We start from the raw sequence: 15,591 nt of genomic DNA on the forward strand, positions 1-15,591 counted from the left end.
GTTCCCGGGGGTGGGTGGGGTGGGGTGTGTGCGTTGCTGTCCCAGGGCAACCAAGACCTGCAGAGTCTATGGCTGAAGGAGCCTCTGCTCCGTGTCTTGCAGCCGGCCCCTGCAGTGCCTCACACCACGTGGGGGGCTGGTGTGGCCACGTTTTATAGCATCTGCTGTGGTTACTGTAACTGTCCAAAATCACATAACTACAAGAGGAAATATTTCACCACGCGAGGCAAGTCTTACAAATAAAATAATTTTATTGAGTTTCTGCTTCTACAGCATGTGGCACATAAAGAGAATTAAGACATAAGGTGTGATGAGAAAACATGTATTTATCCTTCACTGAACAAAGGATTCGTCTTACCCAGAAAAACAACGCAAACAAATACCCTTCTCTGCTAGTCATGATGTTCAGTGAAGGCTGATGCTGTGACATTTAGGAACGTGGAAACTGAAGTTGACCTGAAGATCATGGCCTATGCGTGCAGTTCCACTAACCTGATGTGAGGAGAAATGGCTGCCTTGCTAGCAAGTCTCGTTTTAACTCAAAACCAAAATATTTGCATTTACTTAATTTAATTACAGTGGAACAAACAACACTAATGTACTTATTAACTCAGAGAAAAATCCACAATGAGAAAGTGTCCAAAATCTGCAGCTGTCTGATAAAGATCAGCTGATTTAGCTGCATTTGCAAAGCTAGTACTTGGGATGTTATAACTTCATTTTTGGCCTCTGCAGCCAAGAGACCAGCAAAGTTTCTTTTTTTTTTTTTTTTTTTTTTTTTCCAAAACTTGATCCTCCTCCAGGGTTTGGGCCTTAGAAACTTTTTTCAGTAAGGATGTGCTGATAGTTCAAGGAAAAACTTTTGAAGTTTTTTTTAGTATTGGTTGTGTTTCTATATTCCCCTTTACCCTTTTGTTCCATCTTTATTACTAAGGTGATATAAGAAATAAAGATCTAGTGTTCATGCAAGGAGGTCACCTGTTTCTGTAACGTCTTTCCCTCTGTACATCTGGGCCCCATTCGTGGCAGCGCAGTTCTCTCCACTGCACTCCAGGCGACGTGGTGATGTACAGGGGGGTAAGCAGCAGGTACAAAGGGGTCTTCAAGAAACTGTTCATGCAAGTAGCTCTAGGGAGACTTCAAATACAGGGAAAAAAACCCAGTTCCCCCCCCCTGAGGAATCAACGGCATTTTTTATATATGACAAAAGGAATTTGGGATACACACTGCACAAACTGCTAACAGCTCATGAACACCTCTACAAGAACAGGAATCCCGTGAACACGCTGCTGGGTTTGGGCTGACCACAAGAGTAAAGAGCTGCTGGCAGATCAGAAGTCTCTCATGCCTGTTGCTGCTGCTTTTCCAAGCAGGCACAGCCCGGGCAGCAGGGCCGGTCCGCATGTCCCCTCTCCTGGCCACCTAGGCTGTCTGTAGACATTCAGAGCATCTTTGCACTTTTCCAGCCTCTGTACACACTAAAAACTATTTTACATGTTAGTTTACAGACCTAACTTCCAGCTCATGTCTCAGGCCACCTTCTTCCTCTGGAAACAGATCCATACGGTAAAAGCCACAAAAAAAATCACCTTGGGAGACGTATTAGACAAAGACATATTTGACCACAAAACGGGTTTCTGCCTTTACTTACGCGGGAACAACTAGACTGGAAAGTCTCTCTGCTGCCACTGCCACTCAGCAACAAATTACTGAGACTGTAGGCCAAGTGCAAAAATAACTTGGTTTAGTCCCACCTCGCTGGCCGCGCTTGGGATCACGGTGTGGGTGGTGGTTTAGGTGAGGGACAGGAGCCCTGGCTGTCAAAGCTCGCTGCCCGGCCTTGCCACTGGTGGGAGAAAAAAGAAAGAACGTCTCAGCAAATGGGAGAGATTATTTGAAATTCATGTCCCCTTACGGCATTGCCTGTCTCCTGTTCCACAGTTTTCTCATCTGCCTTACAGCTTGTTTCAACTTATTGAACGCCTGCGTTTAACCACTCAGGAAGAATTACTGAACAATTTACTTTATTGCTTTGTAAATCAATTCACAATCATGAAGAGTGCTCACAAAAAAGGAAAAATAATCGGTGTCTGGGTGTGCTATGAAGACAAAGTTTGCTCTCAGTTCAGCTTTCTGCTGTTTCCTGGTTTCATGCTGTTGCCTTTTTGTTTTAGAAATACTGCCTAATTGCAAATTACTCAAGTCTTTCCAGTCTGGTAATTTTACTCCACAGAAACTATGTCCACAGTGCCAGAGATATTTCTCAAAGTGAAAACCAGATCAGAGAGTCAGTGGATGTAGCAAACATTTTTTTTGCTATACTTATGGGATCATAAATTACTAGCCATCTGCCTTGGGGTCTGTTATTATAATTCAAACCCATTATTCCTTAAGCTTTTGAACCCTTGCCCATCTCACTATGTTATTTTATTAAATTCAAATGACAAATGATATACATCTCCTAGAGACAACAGGAGGCAGAGTATTTCCACTGCTCCATCCTCCCTCGGGAACAATTCCTTCCTCTCCTACGTAAGCTGAAACTCTTTGCTGGCTAATATTAATGCTCTAGCGTGCATGAATTTCACTTCTGTGGGTGAAAACTCATTCAGCAAATTGAACTTCACCCTTGCTCGGCAAAGGCATTCCAGATGAAATGCAACTGAAGATGACAGAACAGGCAGGCAGCATGGTGCTTGCGGGAAGGCTGAGCAAGCCAAGTAGCCGTCTGCAGATGTTCTCGGTGTCAGCAATAACAAAGGGCCTGGGGCTGGGGTGGCCATGCCCCCTCCCTGCTCCAGGGGTGCATCCTCCTGCATCCCAGGGCCCCCTCCGTGCTCCAGGGATGCATCCCACTGCATCCAAGGGCCCTCTTCTTGCTTTGGGGGTGCACCCCACTGCATCCCAGTGCTTCCCTGGCTGCTGTGTGCCACAGGCTGCAACCCTGCAGGCAGCCCTTGATGATGGTGGGTGACGTGCTATGGAGTCTGCTGTCCACGGCATGGCTGCTCATGGGCGCCAGCCCTTTCTGGGTCTGCCCTGCCTGTGCAGTGCACAAAGCACCTTCATGTTCGTTCAAGGCCAGCTACAAAGCAGGGGCAGAGATAGGGTCAAGAATTCGGCCAATTTCCCAAAAAGACCAGTCTGTAAAGTACTGCACAGGTTTGCATTATATGGGCCATACTTCATCAGAGCTGAGCAGAAATTAATGAATGAAGAAGCTGGAAAATTTGTCCATCCAAACAAGCTACCTTAAGGTAAGAAAACAGTTTATTCTGTTTCTCATGTCAAACATATTTGCTGAAATCCCTGAGGAACTGATAATATGGATACAGCCTTCCCATGCGAACTACCAATAAATGAGCAGATAAGCAGCAGTTGCAATAGATACGGGATTTTGGCAGAGTCCGCCGCATGCTCCTCGCATTGATCTGCCTGCAGTTACAGTGACAATGTTTGCTACTCCAAAAATAATGATGAAAACTCTTCTGAGAGTAGGTTCAAGACACCAGTGTGCCATGAGGATGATATTTTCCCTTATTTAATTAGAAAAGGTAAACCAACTAGTAACTAGTAATTAGAAGTCAGAAGCTACAAACAGTTCAATGAAAGTCAAACATGCCCACAAATCTGGAAGAGGCTGGTTTTGCATGTCTTTAAAGATAAATGATTGCTCTTCATTATGGGCATGACTTAGCTCTCAGCCAAGTTACCAGTTTTTATCTGGAGAAACGTTTAAAACAAATAAATGCTCCTATGCTGAATATCAGACATACTCGGCAACATCAAAGACCCATTCTGCACTGCACTGACGATGCTACTCTGTGATATCAGACAAGAGTTTGTCTTTCATAGATAACAGAGAAATTTCCAGTTTCCAGAAGTCCCCTTCAAAGTCTTTCCAGAAAGAAATTTTGTATTTCTTTTTAGAGACACATCACTTAACCTGGCTGATGGGTGTTCTGAGCAATGTAGAAGAATGGGCGATGGGGGGTGGCCAAGGCACACCTGGGCGGCCGAGGCCACAGCAGCGGGTGCAAGCGGAACCTCGGGGCTGAAAAACGGGGACAGCTTTGTGCTGAGGACAAGAGTTCATTGCCAGAGTAACTTCAAAATGCAACACTAAGTGAGATTCTTGTCTTTGCTTACAAGCTCTTCTTCTAAACAACTGTGTGAGGAGGATAGTACTTAGAAGTCTGTAATTAATGATTCATTTGCACGTGCTCTCTTTCTAATGGCGATGGTCATTAAAGAAGTGCAGTCATTACTGTTTGCTACTCACTGTTGATAAAAGTGGAGCAACCAAAGACATCAAATGTAACAGAAGCAAGTTCCCCTCAAGGCTCTGGCAATGGAAGAGACAAAAGCGCAACAGGGGTGCAGGCTGGCAGGACACGGGTCAAGCTGCCCCCCCAGGGACGAGGGTCTGGGGGCGCATCAGCGCACTGTGGCCAGGGGAACCGGCTCGGCTCGGCCCAGGCCCCCGCATGGGACAGCTCGGGAGCTGTGCTGCGGTGGTCCAGCACCCATCTGCCTGTCCTGGCGCCAGGGCCGCGGCTGGTCCTCCTGGTGCAACACATGATGGTTTTCCTGGGGACTCCACCAGAACCTGCAACTCTGAGCTTCCCTCAGCCACAATGTGGTGGAAGCCCCCTTTTTTGGCCAGGGTTTTTCCAAGGCATAGCAGGCAGGGCAGTAGGCGTATAGGCTAGCACAGAAATTCCAGGTTGCCTCTTTTCTTCACCCTCCTGTGGCCCTGAGCTGCATGGCCAGCCAGGAGCAGCGTGGGCAGGCGGCAGCAGGCACAGAGCAGCTCCTAGGTTAACAGCTCCAGTCATCCACTGCTCAATTTATACGTTCAGAAAGACAATTCAATCCCAGTTCTCTTGCTTTCAGCTTAAGATCAAGCCCTCCATCAGGAAAGACACTGATGTACAGCAGAGGCCATCACTAACCACTGGAGCAAATGGAGGACAATCACAAGGATCAGCCAGAAAGCAAACACTCCATTTGCTGGCACCCAGCAGCAAATGCTTTTGAAGGTGAAGATGAAGATGACCGCTCAGGTTGCCAGCACAACCTGAGCTCACCTCCAAGAATACTCGAGGGTGAAAAAGGGATGGAGGGTGAGCAGCTTAACCCCAGCACTTGCAGTCAAGGGCAGATGGAGCAGGGGGCTGGCAGCCCCGGGGCTGGACCGCGGAGCTGGCAGGCAACTCGGCCACAGCCATCGGCCCCTGCTGCCCGGCCTCCGTCTGTGCGGGGACCTGGAGCTGATGACACAGGATACAAAGCCCAGATTGCTTTTAAAAAATGCACAAACACATATGGAAAAGATGATGCAATTGCTTGTAACCAACAAACACCATTTCCCATGGATTTCTCTCCAGGAGCCTGTGCCTTTTCTGTTTGTTCTTTTTTTTTAAGCTTCACTAGGGATTTGCAGACAGCAGTGCTAAAACTTAAAAGGGCAAATAAATACAGGGACCATTTGCTCGCTGGCTCTGTGCACCAGCTTGTGGCAGAAATACCAGAACAGATGATCAGAGGCGCTTTTTTTTGCCTTTTTTTTTTTCTTCTTTTCTTTTAAGCAGAGCTCCTGACCTGTACACTGGGGGGTGAAATGATTCATTCAGTTTTTTTTCCAAAGTCTTGCGTGCTCAGCAGTAGTTTTCAAAGTATATTTTAGAAGGTGAGTCATCTTACATGCCTTCCTTTGTTTCTCTGAGTTTCACCACAATAATTATGGCTTTTTTTTTTCCTATTGATTATCAAAAACTTTACAGGAGTCTTTCTTTCAAACTCCTACCTGCATCTGAAAAATAGTGTAATGAAGTCATAAATTACAGACTGGAGAAGGAACTCCTGCCCCTGGGTCAGGTGTGGCAGCTGGTATCATGCTGTGAGGTGCTTCGGATGATACAGACACTGAGCTAACCCATGAAATGGTAGATCACTAAGCATTTATGCTGAAGCTCAGCGGCCGCTGATCCCCAGCTCTCAGTGGTGGTGTGAGATGGCATGTGTTGCCTGCCCAAACAGCTACGGCTCATGTGTACGATGCCAGTGTTTTAGCATGCAAAGGCTAATGAAAACCTGGTACTGCTCACCACCCAAAGGCAGTATTTACCATTTTATATATATATAAATATACACACATACACAATTTGCACGTCGGTTTAATTCTGTTTTGATCTATACCTGTTCTGCATAGCTGACCTAGGTGGTTACTCCCAATTTACATTGGTGCAATATGAGATCATGATATGTAACATACATGCCTCATACAACACAAGCCTCATACAAGTAACTGTGAATTTTCAGATTTCCATTGTCTGATCTATGCACCTCTGTTGTGTCTTAAACTAAAATATTAATTGCCAGGTTTTCCCACTGAGTGTAATCGGCCTGGGTCTGGGAAGTGAGTATATCTCTCTGATAAACCCTGGCTCTGCACAGGGCCCCACAGCCGCGCTTCATCTGCGATAGAGAAATGCCCACCGAGGGATGCAGCAGTAATGAAAACTGCTGCAGAGCTGTGCCCGGGTGGCTGGTATCACCTCACACAGCTGCTGCTTACAAATGCTTGGAGAAAGAAAGAAACCCACAGAAGCAGCAGACCTGCCTCTGGGATGGGCACGTCTGAATTTCAGAAACCAGCCTGATGAATATGAGATGGGACAGAGCACGCTGAGCACAAACTGCATTCTTGTTAAAGAGCAGATTTCAAAGAAACATAGGGCTTGATGCATACTAATTCAGAGTGCTGTGGAAGATCACCAAGCTCTGTATCTGCCTTCCAGTAGAGCTTAGTATCTGAGCTTGAAGGGGAAAATAAGATGCGTTTTCTGCACTTAGTCTGCGGCTTTGAGGGAAAATGCTTCCTTAGCCCCAGATAGAGTGGAAGGTTTTATTGCCTTTATGATGCTATCACTGGCTGCAAATGCTGGCTTTCCTTTCATACCTGAAGTGTCAACAGCATGCATTCCATTTCCCACATCTCTCTCCTGCAGAATTTACGACCTAAATCAGCAAAAACCAAAGAGTTCTACAGAAGGGTGACAAAATGGAGTGCCAAGACAAAGAAAATGCTAGAGACGGTCAAAATGGTACCCAGGCATTCAAGCCCCATTTTATCATCTGGGGCTGCATCAAGTGAATCTCTTTCTCTGGAGATGCTTAGAGCAATTACATTTGTTCTATTTATTCTTCCATCAAAAGCTTGAAGATGAGTCAACAGAAAAATCTTTTAGGAAGAAAAAATTTAAACTTGAAATAGGTGATATCCCTGGACAATTTGTTCTGCCATCAGAACAGCATTCTCTTTCCTTACTGCTCTTGGTCTCTAATTTAAAAAGCAAAAGCAAAAGCAAAAACAAAAGAAAAAAAGAAAAAGAGAAAAACCAATACGGTAGCAGTCACATCTGTAAATACAGTCCCTTTCATTCTTGCTTGCAAGCTCAAGGAGCTATTTCAAGACAATACAGAGATGCTTGTTTTCTGGAGTTTATTTCTAGTGAGAAAATTCCTTCAGCTCTTGTCAGAAAATCCCAAGTTGAAGTAGAAGCTCTCTGAAAGCCTTGAACCAGCTCACTCATACTCAACACATGCATTAAAAGGAAAAATAACTCCACGCACCTCTTTGAAAGACTTCTTTACTTCCACTAACGGATGCCAGTGTGCGATGGGCTTGCGTGGGTACGCCAGCATCTCATTCCAGTGGTCTCTGCCCAGTCCTTCAGCACTGACTCCCACGCGGCAAACCCCAATAATCTCATTGTGACCCACCCTGAAGAACAACAGGAAAGAAACATGATTATCCCTCGCTCAGACTGTCCGTGTGCTGGCTAACCGAGGCTTCTGACCCCATGTTGTCGGAGTGCCCCAAGGCATGGTGCTGGTGAACACGGGCTGTCGCAGCTGCGCGACGACACCCAGATCTTGTCTGCCACTGCCAGTGCATGCAGCCTTCAGCGCCGTGAGGGGCTGCTATTGCCAGAGATAATTATAACAGCCTTAAAATTATTTGAACTGCAGATCAGTCCAGATATAGAATCTGGAGGTTGTGTGGTGTAGTGGTGTACAGCAAGAATAAGTACAAGTTCAGTAATGGATAATTCCTACACCAATTGCTGCTTAGCATGAGACTATTTGCTTTCTAAAATAGGACGATGGTTTGCAGGACAAGCAAATAGCAAAGGGGAACACAGTACTCATTCAAGAAAATGTCATAAAGCAAAGGATCAGCTTTACCATACTATTCCAGCAGGTAACTTTCCATAACCATAAATACCAATGACACTTCAACAATAAATCGCTAGAGACAGATTGATGCCACAGAGTTGTGCAATCGAGTCCCTGATACTAAGGAAAACGGCTGTTGAGCTGGAAAACCTGCAACCAGTGGGATGTTTTCCCCTCCTGCTCTCCAGAGCCTCCCACCTACCGATCGTAATCCATGACGGAGATAAGCAGACTGACTTGATCCATGTTCTCTGGGGGAATGTCAAAGATTATTGCTTCATTGTAAGTAGGATTAAGTGTGTTTTTCTTTATGGTGGTTTTCTTCTTTTTCAGTCTTCGCCCATCACAGAGCAATGACACTTTGACATATGGATCTGGAGAGGAAGAGATAGGAAAAGGCCTTCTGCTTATGGAAGGTTATTTTGGTACCATCACAATACAGAAACAGCACTATCGAAATAGTAGCTCACAGACTGTGAGCTACCATGAGCCAAAGGCACTCCTCAAATGTACTTTTAGAAAAAAGTACATGTCTGTGTACCAGTTGAATCCACCATTTCTTGAACTGGTGTGAGTGCTACATGAGGTTCCAGCACTGAGGAACCAGTACTGCAGACTTCTTGCAAGGAAAAATCAGCCGCTTCCATCAGTTTTGCTGTGGTAAGGGTTTTGCAAGTGTAAGAAGAACCAACATCGAACCATAAGCCAATATTCCTCCAAAGATGGTAATGGGGACTCAGGCACCCTAGCTTGTGCTAATTGCATGGCCACAGGCAGCAACTTGTGCTCGCAGAGCGAGCAACTGCAACTTTTTCAAAATGTGCCTAAGAGAGCAAAATGCAATGCTGCATTTTGGCAGTCCAAACAGGCAGAGGTGGTTATTTTACAGGGATCCTTTCCTGCACTGCTACCAAAACTATCCAGTTGCTAACAGGACATAGCAGAGTGACAGCAAGCAGAGGAATTTTAAACCCCATTTCCCCAATGTCAGAGAGCAGCAGAAAGAAAAGGTATTAGGGCAGCTCTGCTTCACATGCTTTCCACTGGCTGGTCATGGCAGAATGCCCTGAAGTTACAAACGGCTGCCCAGGCAAGTTCAATGCATTTTCAAGTAACAGTAAACGTGCAATGTATTATTACAGAAACACTGAGCTGGCTTAATCTGAAGTCTCAGTTCTGAGACATTCCATATGGCATCAAGCTCCAGCTGAGCAGAAATTTTTTCTGCAAAGATCTTTTACTGTATTGCTACTGCCTTTTACACAAGTCGCTGATGAAATTCAAATACTACGATGTTGATTTCTGGAAAAGAAACTGCTTTTTATGTTGAAATCCAGAATTTGTGCATGCTGAATTTGCAAGCCAACCCTCTGAGACTGTGAATGCATACAGTCTTCAGGTGACTTTGATTCTAAAGTTTTAAGTACTGGCCACTGTACATTCACATGGGATTTGCCCAGGTGGACCATGATCCTTTCCTAATCTTGGGGTGAAATGATGGATTCTGGCTATAGGGGGTTATCTGATGGAAAACTCCCTACTAACGTAAAACTACTGGGGTCAGAACCTGCAACAGGTCTGAAGCTTCCAAACCAAGAGATGGAGCAGAGCTTTGGCCCTGCAAACCCTTCAATAGGGATGGGAAGCCACTGGCCATCTCCTTGAATAGCGTATTCATGTATAATCCCCTTCCCTGGATTCATGCCCTTGGGAATGGTTTTAAAATATAATTTTACTTTTAACACTTTTTTCATACTTGACAAAAGCTTGTCAGGTGTTTCCATGATGATACATCCTTGGCATCAAGAGTCATATGCCTGCTGTTCATTGAGACTACCTTGAGGGAGGAGGAAGAAGTGTGGATGCAGTGGGGTCCTCAGCCATCCAGCACCTACCTGAGTAACCAGTGATATCCATAGCTTTGAGATTCCTGCATTTAATGACTGTTAAGGTAAGGCGACCTGCAGTTGGCAAATAACAAAGGGAAAACATGATCTCTCCCAGGTCCACGCTTTCCTTCAATAAAACAGAGAACACATTATATTGGAAAGATGCAAGAACCAGCAAGGCTGCCTCCACGCTCCACCATGATATTTCAGGCAGGATTCAGGCAGCACTCACACTATTTCTCCTTCCTGACATTTTCAAGCGAATGACACGTTGCTATATGGCAGCGCTTCTAGTGTATCCCAGCCATTGTTTGGCTAAAAATGAATACAGAGAACAGGAAAAAAAAACATGTGTCCACATGTTACAGCTTCAAATCATAGTGAAGGACCACCTTGCACTGCCACAGCACAGTCCTACTGCAACATCACAGCTAATGCATGCCTCTTTTTCAGCTCCATTTCTTACGCAGAAGTGAAGTGATATCTAACATCAAATGAAGGCCATTAAGGAAATTATATTAGTATCAAGTTTTGCTTGAATGTACAATACGTATGTGCCAAGGGTGTGACACAAACATCTATCTCCTCAAATGAAGGAATGTAGTACGAACCCAGCACAAGACCACGGCAGAACGCAGCCATGCCGTGTTCTCTGCCCGGACACGGCGACAAGCCCACTCATGGCTTTCTAGTGCGCTCGGCGCCACTGGTTCAGTAATAGAGGTTCAGGGACTTTGTCGGTGCCTAGCATTTTGCAGAGAGTGCAGATGGCTCAGAGTAACATGGTGATTTTCTTTGAAGCTGAGCACGAATTACAAGATAAGTTACAGACCCGGGGGTCATAGCTTTAAAACAGAAGAGAACCATGAAGGGACCCATTTAGTGGCAACTGAGTGACAGGCTTGCTGTTGTTTTGACAACCGACCCCTCCGAGATGCCTTCAGAGAGCTAACACAGCGTGAGGCACATATATGTATGTATATAAATAGTGAATTAACCAGCAGATGGCACTCAGCAACATTTGGTAGTTTCTGGATTACACAGAGGCCAATACAGTTTACTCTCCTAGTGTCCCATGAAACAACTTCCACACGTCACTCAGCCCTCTTGTACATGCAGCCTTATCTCCTGATAAGCATCATTGCCTTGCTCACGGGAATTCATGAAAAAAAAATTAAAGAATCCAAAAGTACTATTTAAACTAGAAAACATTATCATCTGAAGTCAGCAGAAATTTTCCAAGCAACTTCCAAAAGTGGAATAAAAAGAAATAAAATTTATTTTGTACATACAGATCCCACATCTGTAGAGCAAACAACCCATTCATTTTTGGAAACATAGTGTTTGCTTCATTTCAGTATGATACACTGATCTGCTGAAAAGAAATTGTAGCTGCTAGTAGTAGAGCGATGGAACTATAAAGACAAGTAAATGCACTTAAAGCTTTGCTAAGTGTTAGAAGAATAGATCTTGTTGATAGATGAGATTTTTGCCAAATTATTTCCTTCTTGTTCTCTGGTAAGGCAAAGGATAGATATTCCACCTAGACATGCCGAATACTAATGAACGTTATATGAAAGTCTTGATTCTTGACAAGAGTTCACTTGCCTAGCAAATAAATTGAAAATCTCAAGCACAGAGTGTATGAAAGAAACAGTGGCAGCCAAATGTTTCCTGGACACAGCAATGTATGACTGGACTTGTAAGTACCTAAATAAACGTTGCCTCAGAAGCTGCTATTTGCTGGTAGATAACAGTTTCATACCCTCACCCACTCAGAGCTCCTGCTCCGATCTCTGGCTCACCTTAATAAGCCAACAGCATCCCAAACAGCTTCCTTTCCAGTGTGACAAAATGATGTCGAGTCACAGCCTCATCATCACTAAGCAATAATGGAAGATGTGGAAACATTTACTGAGTTGTTATTCCTCTACCTTTAGTGCCTCTCGATGTCTCTACTGGGAGCTAAATCTCTTGCCTCACAAAATATTGTACTAAAGGTACCATATTAAGGTACCAGGATCAGTTTCATCACACATGAAAGCGCCTTTAGAGCCCCCGTCAGCTTCCAACCCTTGACTGCGTTTCAGCTGTGGCACCTTGAACATCACGTGTGCCCCCGTGCCGGGCTGCTGTTCCGGGGGCACAGCAGCGATGAGCAAGACCTCTGAGCGCTCCAAAACGTTTGGCACTTTTACTGCTGGTGTTACCAGCACCCTGAGAACTGAGCTGACTTGGGCCTGCCCCAGCACAGCCAGTTTTCGGAGGCCAGGGGGCTCAGCCTTTTATGGAGCCTCATTCATTTACAGTGTCTTTAAATGACTGCTCAAAACCCATGTACCTGAAATTATAATTTCCTTTTTAAAACATGGCACTTGTTACCTCTAGACTTATTCTTCCTCTTTTAAGATGAATTGTTTTACATAACGAAGAGCCTGAATAAAGAACTCTGCACTGAGGAGGCAGTGCTTTGTAAGGAGAGTCTGGAACCTGCCACAAACACTGCCCTGCATTAGAGCTAAGCCTGAGGACTGCGAGTGTAACTTTCACTTTGGTGCCTCCAGCTCCAATCAGACACTGCATCTACCAGTGTCACCTATAGACCTTACTGACAATAGAAAATAATTTTAAATAAATATTCTGAAATTATGATTAGAAATGGTTGTTCTATTCCCAAAGAAATGAGCACCCAAATCTGACCGGCTATACTGGAGGCTGTGTCCGCTGCATGGTGCAAGGGTGCCTGGCATCCAGACAGCACACTGGGCTGGGTCTGTCCTCCCAGGGGCTTTGGTTCATGTTGGTTTGGGAGGGACGAGAGCAGGAAACCTTGGACACAAGTGTCAGAAGAGAGCAGCCCTATATGAGATCGTGGGGCCACCCTCTGGGCATCATCTCATCTTCTATTCCTCTCCTTGCACTGACAGGATCTGTTCAGGGTATAAAACTAACACAAATTGTTCTTTGACCTCATTGTATTGGGTCAAGAGATTTTTCTTTGCAACCATAAATACAAGAGAGTAAAACGTGTCCTGTGGGTACATTATTTTCTTGCAGATTATAGACGTTGGGACATTTCCAAAATTCCTATCAGTACCTCTTAGGAAATAATGGAAGCTCTGAATCCATAACCTTTGCAGAGTTGAAACCAAAAATGTTTCACTGATTCACAAGCTGTACAATCATTAATTGAATAATTGAGTGCTAGCTATTTTAATAGCTTATATCATTGCTTAAGTGTGTTCCGATCTTCTTATCCACACGATTGATCTAATGTATTATTAGTCACCAGGAGCTTTCTGGGGGTATTATGAAAACTGTATTTACCCTTCTCATTTTTGATTAAACAGAAATGTCCTTGGGTGTGTTACAACCAGCTGAGATGTACCACTATTGGCCCATTCCCAAAGAATGGCACAGAGAGAAGGAGGGGATGGAGCCAAATGCAGCACTCAATGTTTCTGCAGGAGCTCTACGGGACTGCTACACAAAGTGTCTTGGGGATGATGTTGGCTCTGCTCCTCTCACACCTTCTTTGTAGGCTTTTCCCTCAACAACCCTTCTGTTGGTGTCTCTTCACCTGTTTTGGGTTTGGGGTATTTTTTTTGGGGGGGGAGGGAAGTCCCATTAAATTAGTTTACTTAGCTAGGAAAACATTCACTGTTTCTTGCAGAACCATCCCAGCAAAACACAGAACGTACACAGATTAAAAACTCCACAACGTTCTCCTACAGCTTCATGTTTTATGTGCTTTTCCTCTAGTGAGACCAAGTGCTACCCTTCCCGGGTCCACTTCCACCCACAGGTCTTTTCCCTCTGAACTCTTGAGGTTCACCACACTGTGTGCTGACATTATAGCAAGGAAAATGGTAACTCCCTGCCACCGCACAAGTGGCTCCACAGCAGGATTCAGCACCACGGCACATCACAGCCCACCTGGCAGAGCTGACAGCAAGCTGAGTCTCAGAGCCAGAGCAGATACAAACAGGTAGATGCCTCCAAGAGGCATCTGCATGTGTGATGCACCTTGTTTTTCTCCTAGTAAAACCTTTGCCAGGCAAATGGATGTGCCTGATGCCTGCTTGCCTCTTCGCCAGCATTTTTCCTTTCATTACTATCCATTAATCATAACAGATGTGGCTATTTGTGGACGGAAAGCCAAGAGCTGTAAACACCCTGCTAACTAATACCATTGACTTTCCTTGTGATTGATCCTGTGCCTCCCTCCCACCTCACTTGCAGGCAAGATGCTCAAAAGGCAACACAGGTGCAGCTCGCAGCGTGCTCCCAGCAGTGCCCTGGGGCACTTGGCAGGCACCACACACACCTCGGTGTCCTTAGACCAGCACAGTAAAACCTGCACAGCCGCAGAAGCATGACGGCCACTCTCTGCACCCTGCCAGGGCAGCTGCTAGACTGAGAGCTGCCTACCAGGGCCAAACGCTGCGCGCGCACCATGTTCCCCACCGTGCCCAGGCGCTGAGCTCCCGCACCCAGTCCCAGCTGTGGCACGTGTATCAGACCTCACAGTTCTTTTAGACTGTTACAAACACGCTACAATGAAAGAACAAGCACTAATAGTAATGACCAAAGTATATAACTGCTAAGGAACGTGGTACTGAGAAGAAAGCTGCGGAGAGTTACAAAGCGAATGTCTTCTGATACTGCTGACCACAATGCAATAAATATTTATGTTTGACAGTTCATTCCCCCATACAGAAAGCAGGAGAGCAAAAGGATGAGATGAGCTACACTGCAGAACAGATTTTTGCAAGTCATGGGCTTATGCCAATCACTAGGAAGGATTTGACAGGGCCTGTGCTTTCAGCCACAGAGGTGAAGGACACTTCACATCCCAGTTTCAGAAATAACAATATGAAATGACAAAGAAAACAACTAAGTTTGGGTTCAACTGCAAAGCAGTTCAATCATTTATTTGCCCTTAGAACCAGCCAGGCCCTCCTGGGAGGACAGTGGAAGAGCGGAGAGCTATTATGTACAGGTTAATGTCATTGCTTCTCAGCGATCAATGTGAGGAGGTGGCTTCTCCTGCCAACTCCCTGCCACTCTGAAGGTGGCTGGGACTTTTCCTTCTCTGACACTTGGCTTCGCTTTCAGAGGGATTTCAACAGAACTACTAAAAGACCCACATCAAGCTCTGGAAGAGTTGCCAGCCACGAACCGGACAACACTCTCAAGTACATCAAAGCCCAGTACCACCGAGGGGTTGGTAGTGGCCCCCTGAGCTATTTCTTACTGTTATCATGTGCACGTGGCAGGGAGCCAGAACCTGAGACCCTTCATGTGCCAGTGGGAGGCCAGCCAGGGAACATACTGGACCCCTCAGTTGTTTTTTAGCAAACCTGTTACCAGTGAGACTCGCTGTGGGTGAGATAACAGCAAGGGGATGAAATTCCCTCACTGAGTAAGGAGAAGAAATTCCAGTAAATGGGGATTC

The 15,591-nt window shown here is 45.3% G+C and overlaps 1 protein-coding gene across 1 annotated transcript in view; it reads right to left on the minus strand.

Annotated features, from left to right (window-relative positions):
- Positions 1-233: 233 nt before the first annotated feature.
- Positions 234-15,591, minus strand: part of SYT6 (synaptotagmin 6) — a 39,494-nt gene continuing 24,136 nt past the window's right edge. The window contains exons 4-7 of the mRNA XM_037410831.1: positions 10,140-10,260; positions 8,447-8,618; positions 7,639-7,789; positions 234-1,846 (exon numbers count right to left, since the gene is read on the minus strand). Of these exons, the coding sequence (XP_037266728.1) occupies positions 1,775-1,846; positions 7,639-7,789; positions 8,447-8,618; positions 10,140-10,260 (516 nt within the window). The 3' untranslated portion in view covers positions 234-1,774. The remainder of the gene's footprint in view (positions 1,847-7,638; positions 7,790-8,446; positions 8,619-10,139; positions 10,261-15,591) is intronic.

This window comes from Falco rusticolus, chromosome 17, assembly GCF_015220075.1.
Source record: "Falco rusticolus isolate bFalRus1 chromosome 17, bFalRus1.pri, whole genome shotgun sequence".
NCBI lineage: Eukaryota > Metazoa > Chordata > Aves > Falconiformes > Falconidae > Falco > Falco rusticolus.